Source organism: Oryx dammah, unplaced genomic scaffold, assembly GCF_014754425.2.
Source record: "Oryx dammah isolate SB20612 unplaced genomic scaffold, SCBI_Odam_1.1 HiC_scaffold_8, whole genome shotgun sequence".
NCBI classification, from domain to species: Eukaryota; Metazoa; Chordata; class Mammalia; order Artiodactyla; family Bovidae; genus Oryx; species Oryx dammah.
The window spans coordinates 46,980,335-47,001,971 of record NW_024070192.1 but is presented as its reverse complement, the minus strand read 5'-3'; the positions used below and the strand labels follow the sequence as shown (position 1 = coordinate 47,001,971).

Below are 21,637 nucleotides of genomic sequence, written 5' to 3'. Positions count from 1 at the left end.
AAGATCTTTTCTGTATAGTTCTTCTGTGTATTCTTGCCATCTCTTCTTAATACCTTCTGCTTCTGTTAGGTCCATATCATTTCTGTTCTTTATTGTGCCCATCTTTGCGTGAAATGTCCCCTTGGTATCTCTAATTTTCTTGAAGAGATCTCTAGTCTTTCCCATTCTATTGTTTTCCTCTATTTCTTTGTATTGATCATTGAGGAAGGCTTTCTTATCTCTTCTTGCTATTCCTTGGAACTTTGCATTCAAATGGGTAAATTTTTCCTTTTCTCCTTTGCTTTTCACTTCTCTTCTTTTTTCAGCTATTTGTAAGACCTCCTTACACAACCATTTTGCCTTTTTGCATTTGTTCTCCTTGGGGATGGTCTTGATCACTGCCTCCTGTACAATATCATGAACCTCTGTCCATAGTTCTTCAGGCATTCTGTCTATCAGATCTAATTTCTTGAATCTGTCTGTCACTTCCACTGTATAATTGTAAGGGATTTGATTTAGGCCATACCTGAATGTTCTAGTGGTTTTCCCTACTTTCTTCAATTTAAGTCTGAATGTGGCAATAAGGACATGATCTGAACCACAGTCAACTCCTGGTCTTGTTTTGCTGACTGTACAGAGCTTCTCCATCTTTGGCTGCAAAGAATATAATCAATCTGATTTCGGTATTGACCCTCTGGTGATGTCCATGTGTAGAGTCTTCTCTTGTGTTGTTGGAAGAGGGTGTTTGCTATGACCACTGTGTTCTCTTGGCAAAACCCTGTCAGCCTTTGCCCTGCTTCAGTTTGTACTACAAGGCCAAATTTGCCTGTTAGTCCAGGTGTTTCTTGACTTCCTACTTTTGCATTCCAGTCCCCTATAATGAAAAGGACATCTCTTTTTGGGTGTTAGTTCTAGAAGGTCTTGTAGGTCTCCATAGAACCATTCAACTTCAGCTTCTTCGGCATTACTGTTTGGGGCATAGACTTGGATTACTGTGATATTGAATGGTTTGCCTCGGAAAAGAACAGAGATCATCCTCTTGTTTTTGAGACTGCATCCAAGTACTGCATTTTGGACTCTTCTGTTAACTATGAGGGCTACTCCATTTCTTCTATGGGATTCTTGCCCACGGTAGTAGATATCATGGTCATCTGAGTTACATTCACTCATTTCAGTCCATTTTAGTTCATTGATTCCTAAAATGTCAATATTCTCTCTTGTCATCTCCTGTTTGACTACTTCTAATTTACCTTGATTCATGGACCTAACATTCCAGGTTCCTATGCAACATTGCTTTTTACAGCATCGGACTTTACTTCCATCCCGAGTCACATCCACAGCTGGGTGGTGTTTTTGCCTTGGCTCCGTCATTTCATTCTTTCTCGAGTTATTTCTCCACTGATCTCCAGTAGCCTATTGGACACCTACTGACCTGGGGAGTTCATCTTTCAGTGTCTTATCTTTTTGCCTTTTCATACTGTTCATGCGATTGTCAAGGCAAGCATACTGAAATGGTTTGCCATTCCCTTCTCCAGTGGACCACGTTTTGTCAGCACTCTCCACCATGACCCATCCATCTTGGGTGGCCCTACATGGCATGGCTCATAGTTCATTGAGTTAGACAAGGCTGTGGTCCATGTGATCAGTTTGGTTAGTTTTCTGTGATTGTGGCTTTCATTCTGTCTGCCCTCTGATGGAGAAGGATGGAAGATTCCTGATGGCAGAGACTGAAGGGGAAACTGGGTCTTATTCTGCTGGGCGGGACCATGCTAGAATCTTTAATCCAATTTCTGTTGATGGGCGGGGCTGTGTTCCCTCCCTGAGGCCAAACTGTGGTGGAGGTAATAAAGATAATGGTAATGAAGGTAAATCTCCTTCAAAAGATCTGGTGGAGGCTCTGCTGCACTCCCGTCCACACCCTGCAGTAGACCACCGCTGACCCATCCCTCTGCTGGTGACTCCTGGACACTCCGGGCAAGTCTCAGTCGGTCTCTTGTGGGGTCATTGCTCCTTTCTCCTGGGTTCTGGTGCACACAGGGTTTCGTTTGTGCCCTCCTAGAGTCTTTATCCCCAGTCCTGTGTAAGTTCTGGCGGCTCTATGGTGGGGTTAATGGTGATCTCTTCCAAGAGTGTTTATGCCATACCCAGGTCTGCTGCCCCCAGAGCCCCTGCCCCTGCGGCAGACTACTGCTGCCCTGTACCCCTGCAGGAGACACTCAAACACTCAGAGGCAGGCTCAGTCTCTGTGGGGTCTCCTGGTGTGCACAGCGGTTTTATTTGAGCCCTCAGAGCATCTCTGGTGGGTATGGGGTTTGATTCTAAATGTGATTTTGCCCCTCCTACCATCTTGCTGGGGCTTCGCCTTTGCCCTTGGACATGGGGTATCTTCTTTTGGTGGGATCCCACATTCTACTGTTGATGGTTGTTCAGCAGTGAGTTGTAATTTTGGAGTTCTCGCAGGAGAAGATGAGTGCACGTCCTTCTACTCCACTATCTTTTTTCCCCTGTTTTTTTTTCCCATATTATAATTTTAACTTATGATAAGTATTATAGATACAGATCACATAAACGAAAGCTCTTTGGGTTCTTACTAATTCTTAAGATTGTGAAGCAGTGTTGAGACCAAAAAGTTTGAGAACTATTGGCTTAAAACATGCTTATAACTTTTATGCTAATTTGATTATAGGGAATTGATCCATTTTCCTTAGATGATCTTGCAAAACATGGCATTTTAGCTCTTCGTAGAGCAAAAAGAAGAAACATGGAAAGGTAAGCTTGCTGATAATTATGTATCTTAAGTTTTTTTATAGATTAAATTGAAATTATCCTGTTTGTATTCCTTTTAGCTTTTATGTCAGTGTTGTTGAACAAAAAGTAACATTCAGTTCAGTTCAGTTGCTCAGTCATGTCTAACTCTTTTTGACTTCGTGGACTGCAGCACGCCAGGCCTCCCTGTCCATCACCAACTCCTGGAGTTTACCCAAACTCATGTCCATTGAGTCAGTGATACCATCCAACCATCAAATAGTAGCATACACATTTCAGATTTTGTTCATAATTTCAGTAAATAATGGAAGTGTTAAAAAATCAAGATTGTTAATATATCTCAACTTCTTCTCATGAGATCCTCAGAAGGTTTTCATCTTCTTAAAACAGATTTGAAAATAATACAATGACAATGCAGTCTTCTGTGTTAGATTATCTTTTTCACCTTTAACAAATTAGTCTGTATATTTTTCATAACCAAAACTATGGTGTCATATATGTAATTTCAGACTCTCTCTTGCTTGTGGTGGAGTGGCTGTGAATTCTGTTGAAGACCTCAGTGTAGATTGCTTGGGACATGCTGGTCTTGTATATGAGTATACATTAGTGAGTATTTCTGTGGGCAGTGGTTAAAATGTGAACAGCAAACTTAAAAAAAAAAACAACTAAACTTTAAAACTCACATTTTATGTTATGAGAATCCACAGGATAGATTTTGCAGTTTACCTTTCTAAATGTTTGTTAATAGTTCAAATATAACTTAACTGCTTTAACGCATATTTGGTTCATGCTATGTGATGTGCTCAGTTGCTTCAGTTGTGTCCGACTCTTTGTGACCCTGTGGACCTCAGCCTGCCAGGCTCCAACGTCCCTGGGATTTTCCAGGAGTACTGGAGTGGGTTGCCATGCCTTCCTCCAGGGGATCTTCCCAGCCCAGGGATTGGACCCGTGCTGCCTGCAACTCTTGCATTGCAGGCAGATTCTTTACTGCTGAGCCATCAGGGAAGCCCACATTTAGTTATACTTGATAAGAAAAATTCATATAAGGTTTGGGTTCTGATAGTATCAACTAGGTCTTGATTTCATAATGGCTTTACGTATTGAAGTTATATCTCCTTGTATTACCCTTTAGGGTGAGGAAAAGTACACTTTTATTGAGGACTGCATTAACCCTCGCTCTGTCACCTTGTTGGTTAAGGGACCAAATAAGCATACCCTCACACAAATCAAGGATGCTGTAAGGGATGGACTTCGTGCCATCAAAAATGCCATTGAAGATGGTAAGTTCTTTTTTGCGATAGATACGAACCTCGCATATTTTTAAAGTAGTAATAATCTATTATGGGATGCATAGTATTTTAAAAGATATGAATGATTCAGTTCAGTTCAGTTCAGTTCAGTCGCTCAGTCGTGTCCGACTCTTTGCGACCCCATGAATTGCAGCATGCCAGGCCTCCCTGTCCATCACCAACTCCCGGAGTTCACTCAGACTCATGTCCTTTGAGTTGGTGATGCCATCCAGCCATCTCATCCTCTGTCGTCCCCTTCTCCTCCTGCCCCCAATCCCTCCCAGCATCAGAGTCTTCCAATGAGTCAACTCTTCGCATGAGGTGGCCAAAGTACTGGAGCTTCAGCTTTAGCATCATTCCTTCCAAAGAATACCCAGGACTGATCTCCTTTAGAATGGACTGGTTGGATCTCCTTGCAGTCCAAGGGACTCTCAAGAGTCTTCTCCAACACCACAGTTCGAAGGCATCAAGTCTTCAGTGCTCAGCTTTCTTCACAGTCCAACTCTCACATCCATACATGACTACAGGAAAAACCATAGCCTTGACTAGATGGACCTTTGTTGGCAAAGTACTGTCTCTGCTTTTGAATTCTCTTATTTCACTTAGGACTGTTTATAGTGAAGTTTTCTCCTTCAGGATAGTCTTTTCTATAGTTCATTTAATTAAAAAAATTTTTTTGACTGTGCTGGGTCTTTGTCTAGTTGTATCGAGCAGGGGCTACTCTTCACTGTGGTGCACGGGGCTTCTCGTTGTGTTGGCCTCTCCTGTTGTGGAACACAGGCTGTAGGCGCACAGGTTCAGTAGTTGTGGCACATGGACCCTAGAGCTTGCAGGTTTCAGTAGCTGTGGCTCAGCAGTTGTGGCTCACAGGCTCTAGAGCATAGACTCAGTGGCGTATGGGTTTAGTTGCTTCGTAGCATGTGGAATCTTTCCCGGCCCCAGGGTTGGAACCCATGTCCCTGCATTGGCAGGCAGAGTCTTATCCACTGGACCACCAGGGACGTACTGAAATATTCTTAAAAGTATGCTGCCTTTTTAATAACTTCTATTTATTAAATGAAAAAAACTGATTTAATATTGTAGTATTTTTTATTTTTAGAAATTTATTTTTAAAACCATGAAAATGCTTTTACAGCTTAGGACCCATTCCATTTCCTCAGTGTAGTATAATTTTAAGAAAGATTAGGAAAGAATATTTATTGATTTATTACCAGCTTCCTTCTAAAAGGAGTTAGGGTTAGAGAATTCAATAACATACTGTGTAAGCGAGAATAGTAAACACATCATGAAAAAATGCTCAACATCATTATTCATTAGGGAAATGAAAATCAAGACAACCAAGAGATACTGTTTCATGGTGATTAGGATGGCAGTAATCAAAAACCTGGACAATAATGAACATTGATGAAAACGTGGAGAACCTTTATACGTTGCTGGTGGAAACTATTGGAAAACAGGCAGTTCCTCAAAGATTAAATGTAGAGTTACTCTATGACCAGCACATCAGCTCTTAGGTGTGCATACAAGTGAAGTAAAAATGTATGTGCACACCAAAAATACACATGAATGTTCATAGTAGCCAGCCAGTGGAAACAATCCAAATATCCATTAGCTGATGAATAGATAAATAAAATGTGGTATGTCTATACAATGGAGTATTATAAAGGAATAAATACTGATATATACTACAATATTGATAACCTTGAAAACATTCTATAATGTAAAAGAATCTAGGCACGAAAGTCTGTGTGTTATATGATTCCAGAAAAGGCAAAGCCATAAAAAGTAGATTAGTAGTTGTGATTGTCAGGGACTGGGGGAAGAGGAAATAGGCAATGATTGCTAGTGGGTACAGGGTATTTTTAGGAAAGTATTTGGGGATTAGAATGGTGATGGTTGCACAGTCATGTGAATATACTGGAAACTACTGGGAAGTGCACTTTTTTTTTTTGGCCACATAGCACGGAATCTGGGATTCCATAACCAGGGATCGGGCCCACGCCCCCTGTGGCGGAAGTGTAGAGTCTTAACCACTGCACCAGTGTAAAAGGCTGAATTTTATGGTATGTGAATTGTATCTCAAAAAATAGAGTAACTCTATAAACAATACATCAGAGCTGTCTGATAAGCAAAAACATAAATGTGAAATAATGGTAAAATAGAAGCTGAGATGGAAAATTAGAACCTAGGAAAATAGAATATGGATATAGCAAACATAATAGTCACTGTAATATTTAATCTGCCAGAACATAGAGATACAATCAGCTATATAGTTTTCATTATTGAATAGGAGAAAGCACAGCAGTTCCTAAATTGAAAAAATATGGGAGTTGGTATGAGAGCCTACTTCTTACAGTCACTTTTGATGAAAGCTAGTAGTATTTTTTAAAGAAGATAAACATATGATTCAGCATGAAGGCTTGGTAGTTCAACCTGGTTCTTAGGCTTTAGAATACAAAGAAAAATGGACTATTTAAAAAAATCACTTCAACCTCTTAGTTTTTTAAGAAATAATTTATCTAGGTAATTGACATATTATGAACTACACATGTTTAAAGCATACAGCCATGAAACAGTCCCCTCAGTCAAGATAATGAATATATTTATCACTCAGAAAAGTTACCTCATTGCCCTTTGGTAATCCTTCCTTTCTCCTCTCCCTGTGTCACCCAGCCCATAAGCAACCTCCTGGGTACAACAGGAAGTCAGCTTTCTGTTGCTATAGATTAGTTTGCATTTTTTAGAATCTTGTATGAGTAGAATAATACACTATGTCTTCTCTTTTTTTTGCTTGGCTTTTTTTACTCAACATAATTATTGTAAATTAATTAATGTTATTATATTGATCAGAGTTCATTTTATTGTTAGATAGTATTCCATTATATTAATATACTACAGTTTATTTAATCAAATTTACCTATTGATGAACATTTGGTTGTTTACAGTTCTTGGCTATAGCAAATAAAGTTGTTATGAACATTTGTGTACAAGTCTTTGTATGGACATATGCTCGATGGACATGAGTTTGGGTGAACTCCGGGAGTTGGTGATGGACAGGGAGGCCTGGTGTGCTGCAGTTCATGGGGTCGCAAAGAGTCGGACACGACTGAGCGACTGAACTGAGCTGAACTGATGCTTTCATTTGCCTTGGAGAGCAATGCTATGTTTAACTTTTTAGAAATTGCTCAACTGTTTTGTCATGTACTGTTTTAGATTCCTGTTGGTTGTTCTGCATCCTTACCAATAGTACTGGGTTGGTCAGTCATGTTAACTTTAGCCATTCTAAAATTTAAAAAACCAAACTGTAATTTTAATTTGCATTTTCTTAATGATCATTGATGTTAAGCATCTTTTCATGTGCTTACTTGCTATCCATATCTTTGGTGAAGTTTCTGTTCAAATCTTTTGCCCTTTTAAAAATTGGGTTGTTTGTTTTCTTATTGTTGAGCTTGAGAGTTCTTTGTATATTCTGGATACAAATACCTTTTCAGATATATGATCTGTAAATATTTTCTGCTACTCTGTAGTTTGTTCTGTTATTCTCTTAACAGTGTATTTCAAAGAAGAATTCTTAATTTTGATGAAGTGTAATTTATCAGTTTTCCTTTCATGGATTATGCTTTTGGGTGATATCTAAAAAATCTTTTATCTACCCAAGGTCGCAACATTTTTCTTTTAGAACTCAGTCTTCGGTTTGTGCAGTCTCTACCACCATCTATCACAGAACATCTTTCATCTTGCAAAACTGAAACTCTGTACCCACAATAACTTTCCATTCTTTTCTCCCCCAACCCCTGGATACTACCATTCTACATTCTGTCTTTATGAATCTGACTGTTCTATGTACTTCATATGAATGGAATCATATAGTTTTTGTCCTTTTGTCAGTGGCTATTTCGCTGAGTTATAATGTCTTCAGGGTTCATCCATGTTATATTAATAAAATGTTTCAAAATTTCCTTCCTTTTAAGGCTGAATAATATTCTATTGTAGATATATACCACATTTTATTTATCCATTCTTTTTTTTTTTTTCTTGGCCACAGCTTGTGACTTGAGGGATCTTAGTTCCCCAACAGGAATTGAACCCGTGACCAAAGTCCTAAACACTGGACTGCCAGGGAATTCCCTATCCCCTCGTCTGCATTGGCAGGCAGACTCTTCACCACTGAACCACCAGGGAAGCCCCAGAGTTTTCTTCATGGGAAGATTTTAACCACAAATTCAATCTCTTTTATAGATACAGGACTATTCAGGTTGTCTGTTTTTCTTGAGTGAGCTTTAGTACTTTGTGTCCTTCAAGAAATTTGTCCACTTCATCTAAAAGTTAAGATCATACTGCCATGAACTAAATCTGATTTGCTGCCTATTTTTGGTAGATAAAATTATATTGGAACATAGATGCCCCCATTTGTTTATGTATTGTCTGTGACTTTGTGCTATGCTAGCAGAATCGAATAGTTGCAGAAGAGATGGCATGGCCTACAGAGCCTAAAATATTCATTACCTGGCCTTTTGCAGAAAGTTTGCTAACCCCTGATCTTTGTTTTCAAATTTACTGGCATTAAGTTGTTTGTAATATTACTTTATTATCCCTTTAATATCTGTAGAATCTGTAGAGACAGATTTCTACACTGCTCTCATTTCATTTCATGGATCATTTTTATTTCATTGATTTCCACTTTGATCTTTACTATTTTCCTTCTTCTGCTTACATTAGTTTTCATTTGTTCTTCATTGGTTTGAGACCTTTGTGCTTTTCTAATATGGATGTTTAGTGATGTAAACTTCTCTTCAGTTACTGCTTTAGTAACTTCCCACACTTATTGGTATGTTGTGTTTTTACAGGAGAATGGGATCTGGGAAGTTTTCAAAGCTACTGGTAATGTTCTGTTTCTAAAACTGGGTGGTAGGTACATGGGTACATTTATTTGTATATTTATTCTTTATACCTTATACATGTAAATACTCTTTCGTGTTTATTCAGTATTTAACAAGGAGCTTTTAGAAAGTGTGAATGGGAGGTGAGGCTGTAATTACCTTGTGGGTAGACAATTCTCTTGAGCAGTTATGTTGTACAATGAAGCAGAGAAAGGGGGTGTAATTAAAGAATGATGTAGGATAAAAGGAGAGATTCTCTGTGTTTATTACTTTAAACATGGATGATTCCAAAGCAAGTTTACTAATTCAAAGAAGAGTAAATAAACTTTATAAAACCATACCAGCAGGTGTAAGAGTTATATCCTCAATTGAAAATTGATGTGTTTAACCAGAGCTTTTGCCTTAGAATAATAACACCTAATTTTTTTCTCAAACAGTTTGGGTCTGCTTATACAAGGAAGCAAATACTTCCTTGAGTTCTGAGAATTGCATACCAAAAACCATGGCCAGTTTATGTTGGCCTACCATTTTTTTTCAAATCAAATGCTGTTATTAGTTGTCTGCAACACTAAATTTTAAGTAACTACATTTTAAGTGTAGTTATAAAGGAGAAGGATGAAGGTATGTCTGCTTTTATAAACAATGAAATAAGCTGTTTGTAGCCAGCTGTTACCTGTTCAATTCAGTTCAGTCACTCAGTCATGTCCGACTCTTTGCGACCCCATGAACTGCAGCACGCCAGGCCTCCCTGTCCATCACCAACTCCTGGAGTTTATTCAGACTCAAATCCATTGAGTTGGTGATGCCTTCTAACCATCTCATCCTCTGTAGTCCCCTTCTCCTCCTGCCTTCAATCTTTCCCAGCATCAGGGTCTTTTCCAATGAGTCAGTTCTTCTAATCAGGTAGCCAAAGTAGTGGAGCTTCAGCTTCAGCATCAGTCCTTCCAATGAATATTCAGGACTGATTTCCTTTAGGATTGACTGGTTGAATCTCCTTGCAGTCCCAGGGACTCTCAAGAGTCTTCTCCAACACCACAGTTCAAAAGCATCAAGTCTTTGGCACTCAGCTTTCTTTATAGTCCAACTCTTGCATCCATACATGACCACTGGAAAAACCATAGCTTTGACTAGACGGACGTTTGTTGGCAAAGTAATCTCTCTGCTTTTTAATATGCTGTCTACGTTGGTCATAACTTTTCTTCCAAGGAATAAGCGTCTTTTAATTTCATGGCTGCAGTCACCATCTGCAGTGATTTTGGAGCCCCCCAAAATAAAGTCAGCCACTGTTTCCCATCTATTTGCCATGGAGTGATGGGACCAGATGCCATGATCTTAGTTTTCTGAATGTTGAGCTTTAAGCCAACTTTTTCACTCTCGTCTTTCACTTTCATCAAGAGGCTCTTTATTTCTTCATTACTTTTTGCCATAAGAGTGGTGTCATCTGTGTATCTGAGGTTACTGATATTTCTCCTGGCAATCTTGATTACAGCTTGTGCTTCATCCAGCCTGGCATTTCTCATGGTGTACTCTGCATATAAGTTAAATAAGCAGGGTGACAATGCACAGCCTTGATGTACTCCTTTCCCGATTTGGAAGCAGTCTGTTGTTCCATGTCCAGTTCTAAGTGTGGTTTCCTGACCTGCATACAGATTTCTCTGGAGGCAGGTCAGGTGGTCTGATATTCCCTTCTCTTGAAGAATTTTCCAGTTTGTTGTGATCCACATAGTCAAAGGCTTTGGCATAGCACATCTGTACTGTGCTTAAGTACTTAATGATGTATAACTTTAGGATGTTTCATAAGACATCTGAGTAATCACCGAGCTGTGTGACTTATTTTATTTCTCTCTGTATTTAAATACATTTTAGATGCAGGCAAGATAATAGACCTTGAATATCTAGTTGCATTTCTCTCTGTTTCTTCTGTGTGGTATGTCTTGCCAGTCATTTTTTCCCCCAATAGGTTGTGTTGTTCCAGGAGCAGGTGCCGTTGAAGTGGCAATAGCTGAAGCTCTAGTTACATACAAGCACACGATACAAGGAAGAGCTCGTCTTGGAGTCCAGGCTTTTGCTGATGCTTTACTCATTATCCCTAAGGTACAACTATCCTAATGGCCAAAGAATAATTGGTTGGACATAACATGTCTAATGAAATTGCCCATATTAGGTATCACAGTAGAGTAGAAAGACAGGTGTTTACTTGTATTTCCCTACATAGTCTTAGATGAAGCAGCGAAGTTTTTAGCTTAACAGCTCTGAATACTTGTAGGAGTTTCATGAAATGGCTAAATTGCTACTTTGCTTCTGTCTCTGAGCTCCAAAATTTGAAGTTAACTCCAAAAATTTCTTTCAAAAATACTTCATGATTAATCATAATGAAGAAGTTTAGAATGTAAAATTTAACTAGATTTTGAGTAGATCTTTATTTTGTTGGTGGTATCCAAAGTACGAGCACTTTGAATTATGGGAAGTGAGAACTTTTGGCTGTTTAGCACTTCCAAATACAGTATTAGAAAAGGAGAGAAACCAGGCTTTTTTCTCCTAAGTGTCAACAGAAGGATGGAGAACTACCATTTTTTTCCCCTTTGCCTTAATCTGTTTGTGAACCACTTGGAAACACAGAAAACTATTTCAAATATACTATTGAAAGTGAAATTGCTCAGTCATGTCCGACTCTTTGCAACCCCATGGACTGTAGCCTATCAGGCTCCTCTCTCCATGGGATTTTCCAGGCAAGAGTGCTGGAGTGGATTGCCATTTCCTTTACCATGACTTAAAACATCTTACTAAAATACTAGCAAAATCTCTTTGATAACTGCTTTAAAATTATTCATAATTTGTTGAATTTTTGTGAATTAGATATCCATAGTTTTCTTTCTCTGAAGAGGCAAAGTCAGTAGTAGTTGCTACACATTGGTAAATTTGAGTATACACTGAGTGGTACCTTTCTACTCACCTGCTGTTGGTTTAGGACCACTTGGGAATGAACTTGGCTTGCAGTGCAGGTATCTCCATCTCTGTTGCTAGAAGTCATGACTCCTCATGTGAACAAAAGGCACAGATATGTTACAAATAAGCAGATTTCCTTTAGCAGATGCTCAGGAAAAACCAGAAAACGTGTGGCTAGAGGGACCAAGCAAACAACAATACCTTCCTACTTCTTTCCATTAAAAAAAAAATCTTTTGCAAGGAGTTGTTATGGAGACGGACCCCGTCAACGGCCCTTGTCTAGTACTGGGAAACGAGTTGTCTGAGGAGACACATGCACTGACAAAGCAGAAGACTACATTGGGAAGGAGTGGTCAAGCGGAAGGCAGAGTATGGGAGCCTGGGAGAGCTGCTCTTCCTCTTGACTCAGTCTCGGCTTTCTGGTGCAGGGTTAGTTTCCAGGTTGTCTGAGGCCAGTCATCTTGCTTGTGCTCCTATTTGGTCCAGCCCAGGGCCCTTTCCTGGTGGGCGTGCACATCTCTCAGTCAAGATGGAGAGTTTCTGGGAGGTTGTCAGGACATATTGTGGGCTGGTGTGGTCCCTCTTTTTGGCCCCTCCCAGAGTCTTCTGATTGGTCTTGGAGGCACCTTGTCAGTTGCCTGTTCTCTGTCAGGACCTCCTGTTGTGAAACAACTTATGCAAGTGGTTATTTTTATGCCTGTCCAGGGTGGATGGTTTAGTCCTTAACAGAGGGACATTAATTTAGCAGACTGGGGTTGGGGAAACTCTAATGTCTTCAGAATTTAGTGTGATGTACATAGGGGAAATGTTGAAGTGAATATAATAATTACTAGGTACACAAAATAATTAAATTTACATTAAGAATGAAATTCTTCAAAAGGTGATAATTACTACATTATGGGTGTGTTTTCACAAGACTGGAAAGCAGTGCCTTATGTTTTATCTGATATTCTAATATATATGAAGACATTCTATCCATATATTTATTATTATTTTTATTTGTACAGGTTCTTGCTCAGAATTCTGGTTATGACCTGCAGGAAACACTAGTAAAAGTTCAGGCTGAGCATTCAGATTCAAAACAACCTGTTGGCATAGATCTGAACACAGGTAAGACAGTGAGGAAAACTTAGCTGCTTCATAAAAAAGAGGTTATGCTACAGTGACCCAGAATTTATAGTAAGGGGGGATGTGGAGGTTTGGATGACTTTTGTATATTAAAAAAAATTATATTTATTTATTTTTGGCTGTACTGGATCTTCGTTGCTGCGAGTGCTTTTTTTTTCCCCTCTAGTTGTGAAGAGCAGGGGCTGCTTGCTTTTGGTGGTACCTGGTCTTCTCATTGTAGTGGCTTCTCTTGTTGCAGAGCACAGGCCCTAGGGCTTTCAGTCTTCAGTAGCTGAAACACATGGGCTCAGTAGTTGGGGCTTCCAGGCTTGAGACCACAAACTCAATAGTTATGGCTCACAAGCTTAGCTGTTCTGAGGCATGTGAGATCTTCCCGGATGCAGGGAACCTGTGTCTCCTGCATTGGCAGGCAGATTCTTTACCACTGAGCCACCAGGGAAGCCCTGATTTTTATATTTAAAGAATGGGTGCCTTTAGTTCACTTTTGAACTTCTTAAAAGCAGATATTCATTTATTTAAGCAATAGTTATTGAGTGCTTGTTATTTGACCAGGGATTCACACAGAACAAAAATAGACAAAAGTCCCTGTCCTTGTGAGCTTATGTTGCAGCAGGAAAAGATAGGCAGTAAATGATAACCTTAATAAGTAAATACCTTTAACATTTTTAAAGGCAATAAATTATATGACAAAAATAAAGGAACAGTATAAGGATGATTGTGAATCCTAGAACAGAAGCATGGAGAGGGTGTTTTAATTTAAAGAGAGTGATCAGAGTAGCCTCAGTGAGAATGCCTATTGAATAAATTCAAAGAAAATTAGGAAATTAGCTACGTGGGAACTAGGGAAAGAATGTCCTAGGCAGAGGGAATAGCCGGTGGGAAAGCCAGTGTCTGGTGTTTTTTGAGGAGGAGATGGGAGATGAGAGAGGTGATAGAAGGTCAGATCACAAGAGGATGTGTGCACCAGTGTGCAGAGTTTGACTTTCTGTGGTGAAACAGGGAGCAATTTTGAGCAAAGGTGTGACATGGTCTGAATGTATTTAAAAGGATCACTCTTGCTATTCTGTGGTGAGGAGTCAACTGAACTGAAAGGAATTGCCATTGGCGTTGGCTGCTTTGGAGAAGACTGTGTGGAGCAGGTTGTAGCTAGAGGTCAGCGTTGAGTTCCGACAAGGCTAAGTTTGAGGTTATCTGTTGACTTTAAAATAGACAGTTGAAGCTCAGGAAGGTGGCCCAGATTGGAGATGAAAACTTGGGAGTCGTCAGATTGTGTGTGTGTGTATTTAACATTAGATCTTTTGTTTAATTTGGGTCTTGGTTGCACCACGTGAGATCTTTCATTGTGGCAGTCAGTCTTAGTTGCTCCGTGGCATGTGGGATCTTAGTTCTCCGACCAGGGATCAGCTCCCTGTCACCTGCAAGGCAGATTCCTATCCACTGGACCACCAGGGAAGTCCCAGAGTGTATGTGTTTTCAATCCAGTAGATTGGGTGAGATCTCCTAGGGAGTGAGTATAGAGAGAGAAGAAAAGTATCTAGGACTGAGCCTTTGGGTATTCCAGCATTAAGAGCTCAGGAGGAAGAGGAAGAACCAGCAAAGCAGACAGTAAAGGAGCCACTAGTGCAGAGGAGAGACACCAGGCAAGTGTGGTATCCTGAAAGACAAGTGAAGAAAGAGCAGTGAGGAGGCTGCAGTGGGCTCTGCTAAGTGCTGCCGATAGATGAGGCCTGAGACTCGACTTTTGGGTTCGGCACCATGGAGGCCATTGGTGACCCTGGCAATAGCAGTTTTGGCGGTATATGAGATACTGTTAGAATATGTAGTCAGCGTTAACAGAATGTGTCAGGACTGTAGTATTGAAACCGTTTTCGCTTTGCAGGTGAGCCGATGGTAGCAGCAGATGCAGGAGTGTGGGATAACTATTGTGTGAAAAAACAGCTTCTTCACGCTTGGTAAGTTCGTGTTAATAAGAAGAGAAAGACTTTTAGGGACGTAATTGTTAACATTAAGACTTTTCTATTATTTTTGCCATGCTACAGTGGAAAATGGTGAAAGGCACGGTATCCAGTTATAAAAACTAGCTTCTGTCATTTTCCAGTCCCTTTTACATTTTAGTTCTAACTGTGGAAGTTATAGGAAATGTTAATATTACTGTTTATTTGAGAGGGAAAGGAAGGAAGTTTACTGAAATAGTACCACATGCATAGTGGGAAAAAAATCAAATGATGTGCTAAAAATGAGTTCAGTTTTGCTGGAATATAAGATTAGGCTTCTACTTTATCAGCAAAGGAGATGGAATTATAATACAAGAGTCTTTATTTATAATGTCTTTGTCTTATCTCACACCAACATCATTGCAGAACAAAGTGCCTTTAGTAGCTGGAGATTTCTGGGGGGAAAGGTAAGAGTGAGTTGGTGAGCTTTACTCACCCTGTCATCTTTTCCCTCAGCACTGTGATTGCCACCAACATTCTCCTGGTTGACGAAATTATGCGAGCTGGTATGTCTTCTCTCAAAGGATGACTGACTTCAAAATCAACTCTTCTAGAAGCTGAGACTTAGCACATCTTACATCCAATTCCCATTATGGAGCCTGAGCCATTCTTAATTTTTACACAATAAATGCAGTTTATATTTGTTGGTCTTATTCATCAAGGTATAAAGAACATAAGAAATATTTTCACAGGAAAGAAGTATTGATGAAAATAGTTTTCCCTTAGAAGTTCTAACTCCCTACCCTTTATTGTATGTAGGATATTTTGATATAACAAGAAAAACATATTTGGTCTTTATCCCTGGTTCCTGGCACAAGATCTGCTAAAACCTTTGTAATTTCCTGAGTAATGGGGGTGATGGGAACATTTTTTATTATAATATTTAGTCTTGGTCCCTGGTTCCTAAGATCTTCTAAGACCCTTGAAATCTCTGGAATTCATAAGAGTGCTTTTTGTGTGCTAGTAAGGTGAGTCTTGATGGCCGTCTAGATAGCTTCAGGCTGGGGGCTGGTTACCAGAGGAACCAACCCTGTGATCAGAGGGTTAGGACTTTAAGCCTCATTGCCCTGGGAGGTAAGGGAAAGGGGCTAGAGATTGAGTTACTAATCAATTACACCTACATGATGAAGCTTCTATAGACTAATCCCTAAACTGTGGGGTTTGGAGAGCCTCATAAAGAGCTTTTGGAGAGGTTAGTGAGAATATCCGTGTGCTGGAAGGGTGGTGCATGCCACCTCCATGAAGACCAAGCTGCTGTACTCAGGACGCTTATGGACCACGCCATATATACTTCTGCATCTGGCTGTTTATATTCTTTGTAATATCCTTTGTAATAAACTGGTAAGTGTAAGTAGGTGTTTCCCCCAGTTTTGTGAGCTGCCATAGCAAATTATCAGCCCTGAGATGGAGGGGATTATGGGAACAGAAGTTGGACAGAGGTGTGAGTAACGTGGACCCACTGCTTGTTGATTGGTGTCTGAGGTAGGGGGTGATATTGTGGAACTGAGCCCTTAACCTGTGGAGTCACTGCCAAGTCTTGGTAGTTAGTATCAGAATTGAATTGTAGGACACTCAGTTGTGTCTGGAGAGCTAGAGAATTAGTTGGTGTGGGAAAACCCCCACACATTTGGTTTCAAATGTTGTGAGTAGAGGAAACAATTTTCCTTTAATATGCTATTGCAGTTTCCCTAAAATATAATCTATTCTGATTCTTGCAGCCTTTGGGCAACTTTTAATGAAGAAAATATGGAGCATAGGTTTTAGAGCACTCAAGTCAATTTCCAATTTGTCAGAGTCTCAGAGAAAAATGTTTTGTGCTCTTAAAATTCCTCCAGTAACTTCCTGCTGCCACTCTTTCCGCTAATAAACATGACATCACTTTGTGAGTATAGCTTTGCTTTACTGATCCCTGAAAGTTTATTCTAAGTATAGTTTTATTAGATTTTACCTTGCTCTTTGGTGTGTATGACCAGTAACTTACATCACTGTTCTATTAATAGTTCTGGTAGCTCTCTGACTGGATGATTAGATAGAACAAGTTTCATCTGGAAAGGTTGGGATTGTTGGCACCAATGCTGGGAAATTTTTTTTTGGCTTTGAATATAGCTATTCTGTATCAGTATTATTGCAATCTCTTTCTTATTCAAAATACTAGAATTAATATATCGTAGTTGTTATTTTTTAGTTAATGTCTATCCATGGATGCAAGTTGATGAGATTAAAATATGGCAGGTGCATTAATGGGATGTTGGCCTGTTAGTGCATGTGGGGCAGAGTTCGTTTAACCATTTGATGCCTCACTTGAAAGCATGTAGTCCTATAGTCTGTTTTTCTCCCTCACTTAATGTGTTGTCAGTATCTTTCCGAGTTAATAGCTACACTTGAAATCTATGTGTTCATTCATCCATTCACTTCATTTTTAGCTGTTTCTGAGTATTCCAGTGTATGTCTGTACTATAGTGTATTTATACATCAATGGGCCTTTTGATTATTTCTAATTTTACATCAGGGCTTCCCTGGTAGCTCAGTGGTAAAGAATCCTGCCTGCAATGAAGGAGACAAAGGTTCTACCCCTGGGTCCTGAAGATTCCCTGGAGGAGGAAATGGCAACTCCCTCCAGTATTCTTGCCTGAGAAATCCCATGGATTGAGGGGCTTGGTGGTCTAGAGTCCATGGGGTTGCAAAAGAGTTGGACACGACTTAGTGACTAAGCAACAGCAGCAATTTTACATCATTTAAACATCATAGCATTGAATTTTTATCTACATGTCTCCTTGGACACACATGTGAGAGTGTTTGTAGAGATTATACCTAGAAATGGAGCTGGGGTTTAGAGCTCTTCATCTTTACATTTACTAAGTGGTTATACCAGTTTACATTCTCCCCTGTTTAGTTCCATGTCCCTACAACCTTGCCAAGTCTGGGTATTTTTAAGCTTCAAATTTTTGCCAGTCTGAAGAATATAAAATTATATCCCCTTGTAACAGCAATTGCCTTGATTACTAGTGAAATTGAACATATTTTCATGAATATTTTGACCATTTTCAGTTCTATAATGTTATCTATTCATATTGTTGCCCATTTTATTTTTTTGGATTTGTTTTTCTGGAATTAGATTATCTATCTATCTATATTTCACAATATTTTCTCCCAGATTGAAACTTTTTCACTTTTGAAAAGTATACAAAAGAATTTGGTACATATGCTTTTATATACTGAAATTTATCATTTTTTCTTTTTAGTTTATATTTATTGTGCTTCTACAAAAAATTCTTTACTGCTTCCTAATGTTTTCTTATATTTCATCAGTTTTAAAAGTTTAATCACATTTAGGCTTTTAATTCATCTGGAATTTATTTTTGTATTCTTTGGTATATGTTATGGATCCATTTGTCCCCCCCGCCCCATATTGTTAACCAAGTGTTCTTACACTTGCTGATTTGTGAGTATATACCAGTGTCCTTTGCATTCCATCTTTACTTGGGTTTTTGTTTCTCATTTAAATATTTTGTTCCATTGGTCTAGTAATTGTTATTATATCAATACCACATTGTTTTAATTCTTAAAACTTTATAGAAAGTCTTGATGTGTGGTAGGATGAGTTTACCAATCCCTTCTTTATTTTCTTCAAAATTGTTTTGGCTATTCCTAGATCTGTTTTCCCTCTTTTAGGATCAGCTTGTTATATGTTGTATGTTTTGATTAGAATTTTAGAATTTCAATGACTTTATATCAGGTAGAAATATATGTATTCTTCCTACTCATAAATATTTTATATCATTTTGTATCTTACTAACTGCTTCATTTGTTTTTTTTTTTTTTTTTAATTTTAGTAAATGTTTTCATGAAGCTCTAAGTGTTTCCTATAAAAATGCATTACATCTTTGGTTAAATTTATTCCTATATATTTTTTAAAGCTATTATAAATACCATCTTTTATAAAATTTATATTTTTAATTGTACATTGCTGTACTATGGGCCTTCTGTGGGCTTTAATATATTGGCTTTTGTATTTCATAACCTTACTGAACTGTCTTATTAGTGCAATAGTTTGTTTGTAGTTTATTTTGGATTACCTGGGTTGATCATAACAGGTTAGTTCTTTTTTCTTTTCCACTTCTTGTATTATCTCTACTATTTTCCTGTTTTATTGAGCTGCCTAAGACCTTTGTATAATATTGAACAGAGGCAATGATGGCAATTATGTTTATCCTGTTCTTGCATTTAAAGGGGATGTTTCTAGCATTTTACTGTTTTTTGTTCGTTTTGTTTTTGCTGTGAAATCTTGGCGGGTAGTCAGCTGTGTAAAGTTAAGACTATTCCTTTGTATTTCTGTTTTGATAAGAGGTTTTTTAAGAACGTGATTGTTGAATTTTATCGAATTATTTTCTTCATGCTTTGAGTTGTTTTCTTTCTTTTTTTTTTTGATAGATAAGTGATTTATTAGGACACTTGTGAGGCTTACAAGCGGGCAGGTGAGAAATGCCACACCCTGGGAACTCACTGGGCTACAGTTTTATAATCAAAGGAAAAGTGGGGAAGGGGAGAAGAACTTCTTTGTCTTTCTTGAGTAGATGTCATGCTTCCATCATCAGTTCCTCCTCCAGGTTGAGCAGGGAAGTTTTTTTGTTCCTACACTGTCAAACTAGTCCACAAATCACTGCTTTTCATGTGTGCAGAGAGCATGTCCTAGGGATCATGAACTTGCTGAGCTCACGGGGCAGGATGTGTGGCTCTCATGCCACCATTGTTTATTGTTTGGGGCATGTCCTGTGCTTCTGTTGCATGGTTTTGTCACTAAGCAAGCCTGCTTGTTTAATAAGTTTCCTAATGTTAAACTATTCTTGTATTCCTGAGATAAATCCTTTTTGATTGTGATGTTTGATCATGTTTGTTGATTCTAAGATGCAGACTTTTTACATTTTAACATTTCTGTAATTAGAATATGTTTTACAGTCAGTGGCATCTTCTAATTGCTCTTGCTTGAACTTGGTTACCAGGTCAGTTCAGTTGGTCAGTTGTATCCGACTCTGAGACCTTGTGAACTGCAGCATGCCAGGCTTCCCTGTCCATCACTAACTCCCGGAGCTTGCTCAAACTCATGTCTATCGAGCTGGTGATGCTTTGAGTAGTTTTAGTTAACAACCATTTGAGGAAGGAATAGGAGTCTTTAACTGTAGCCTGAAAACTTTCTGTTGTTAACTTCTGGTAAAGAAAATTTCAGCAGCAAAACTTTCTGAATATGCATCAGGGACTTAGAAGAAAATGCAGAAACTATTTTATGAAATATTACATACCACCCGCTCTTGATGGCAAGAATAAATATAAAAGCCTTTGAGTTGAAAAGTGATTTAGAAGAGTTGGACTCCAATATGAAGATCTTAACATTATTTACTTTGCTTATATTTTCCTCATTATGAATGTATAAGAGTGATAGATAATAAAAGTAAGTGTAAATAAGTCTAAAAAACTCTTTCAGTGAGTATAAAATAAAATGTGGGTGATAAGAAAGCATTATGTTATGGCTGAAGTGACAGGATTTTTCTTTCTTAGTATAAAAGTAATGGTATATCTTACAATCAGTGACATTTCTGATGTGGTGAAATATAGTATTAACATTTTATATATTGCTGGACTTGATACTAATATTTATTTAGGTTTTTGTATGTATTCATAAGCAAGATTGGTCTATAATTTTACTTACTCACTATCCTTGTCCAGTTTTGTTATCAGTGACATACTGGCGTCATAAAATGAGATGGAGAATTCTTCTTTTTCTTTTCTTTGAAACGGTCTGAGTCAGTAAGATGGAGGATTATCTCTTTCTTGACAGCTTGGTCTTAGCCCAGTAGTTTTTTAAATGGGAGGGATAGATTTTGACTCTTGATAAAATTTTCTTCATTGCTTTAGGTCTTGAGTTTTCTGTTTCCTTTTGAGCCTATTTTCATAATTTATATTTTAAAGGAAATCTTCTATAAAATGATGCTTTTACCCTTTGTGTATTACTCTAGAGATGCTGTCTCTTTTTGGTATAGTGAGCTGGTGGGTTGGGGTTGAGAGAGGGTAAGATTTTTCTAGTGTCTGTTTACTTTCTTTGTTTTTATTTATTTTTTAAAAAATATTAATTGAAGTATAGTTGATTTTTAAAAATCATTTATTTTAATTGAAGTACTTTGTTTTGAGAAGAATGTCTCAAAAAACAGCCTATAGCTAGATTTTTATTATTTTAATCACTTCAGTCTGACATTTCTTTTAACTGGCATGTTTAGTTAATATTTTATGATTACTGATGTACTGAATTTACTTCTACCGTACAATTTTAATACTTTGTTTGTCCTTTTTAATACTTTTTCTCCTTTACTACCTTCTATTGGATTGACCACATTTTAAAATTTAGTTTATTAATCCTTCTTTTCCCTCTGCTAGTTTGGAAATGATATATCTTATTTATTACTTTAAAAATTTTAACTTGTTAACTTAATATAGTTAATAACTCTCTGCTCCCCCCAACAATACAAAATCTTTAAAACATTTTAAATATAGTCATCCCCTCTTGTTTACCATGTGTTCTTATTCAGTATTTTGTTTCCGTTTTATCTTTTAAATCCCCTGAATTAGTCATAATAATAATAATTATTGTTTTAGACAACAATAA

The 21,637-nt window shown here is 38.2% G+C and overlaps 1 protein-coding gene across 1 annotated transcript in view; it reads left to right on the top strand.

Annotated features, from left to right (window-relative positions):
* CCT6B (chaperonin containing TCP1 subunit 6B) overlaps positions 1-18,557 on the top strand; it is a 26,343-nt gene extending 7,786 nt beyond the window's left edge. The window contains 7 exon segments of the mRNA XM_040244464.1: positions 2,651-2,748; positions 3,255-3,351; positions 3,878-4,025; positions 10,875-11,008; positions 12,868-12,970; positions 14,868-14,940; positions 15,439-18,557. Of these exon segments, the coding sequence (XP_040100398.1) occupies positions 2,651-2,748; positions 3,255-3,351; positions 3,878-4,025; positions 10,875-11,008; positions 12,868-12,970; positions 14,868-14,940; positions 15,439-15,511 (726 nt within the window). The 3' untranslated portion in view covers positions 15,512-18,557.
* The last annotated feature ends 3,080 nt before the right edge of the window (positions 18,558-21,637 follow it).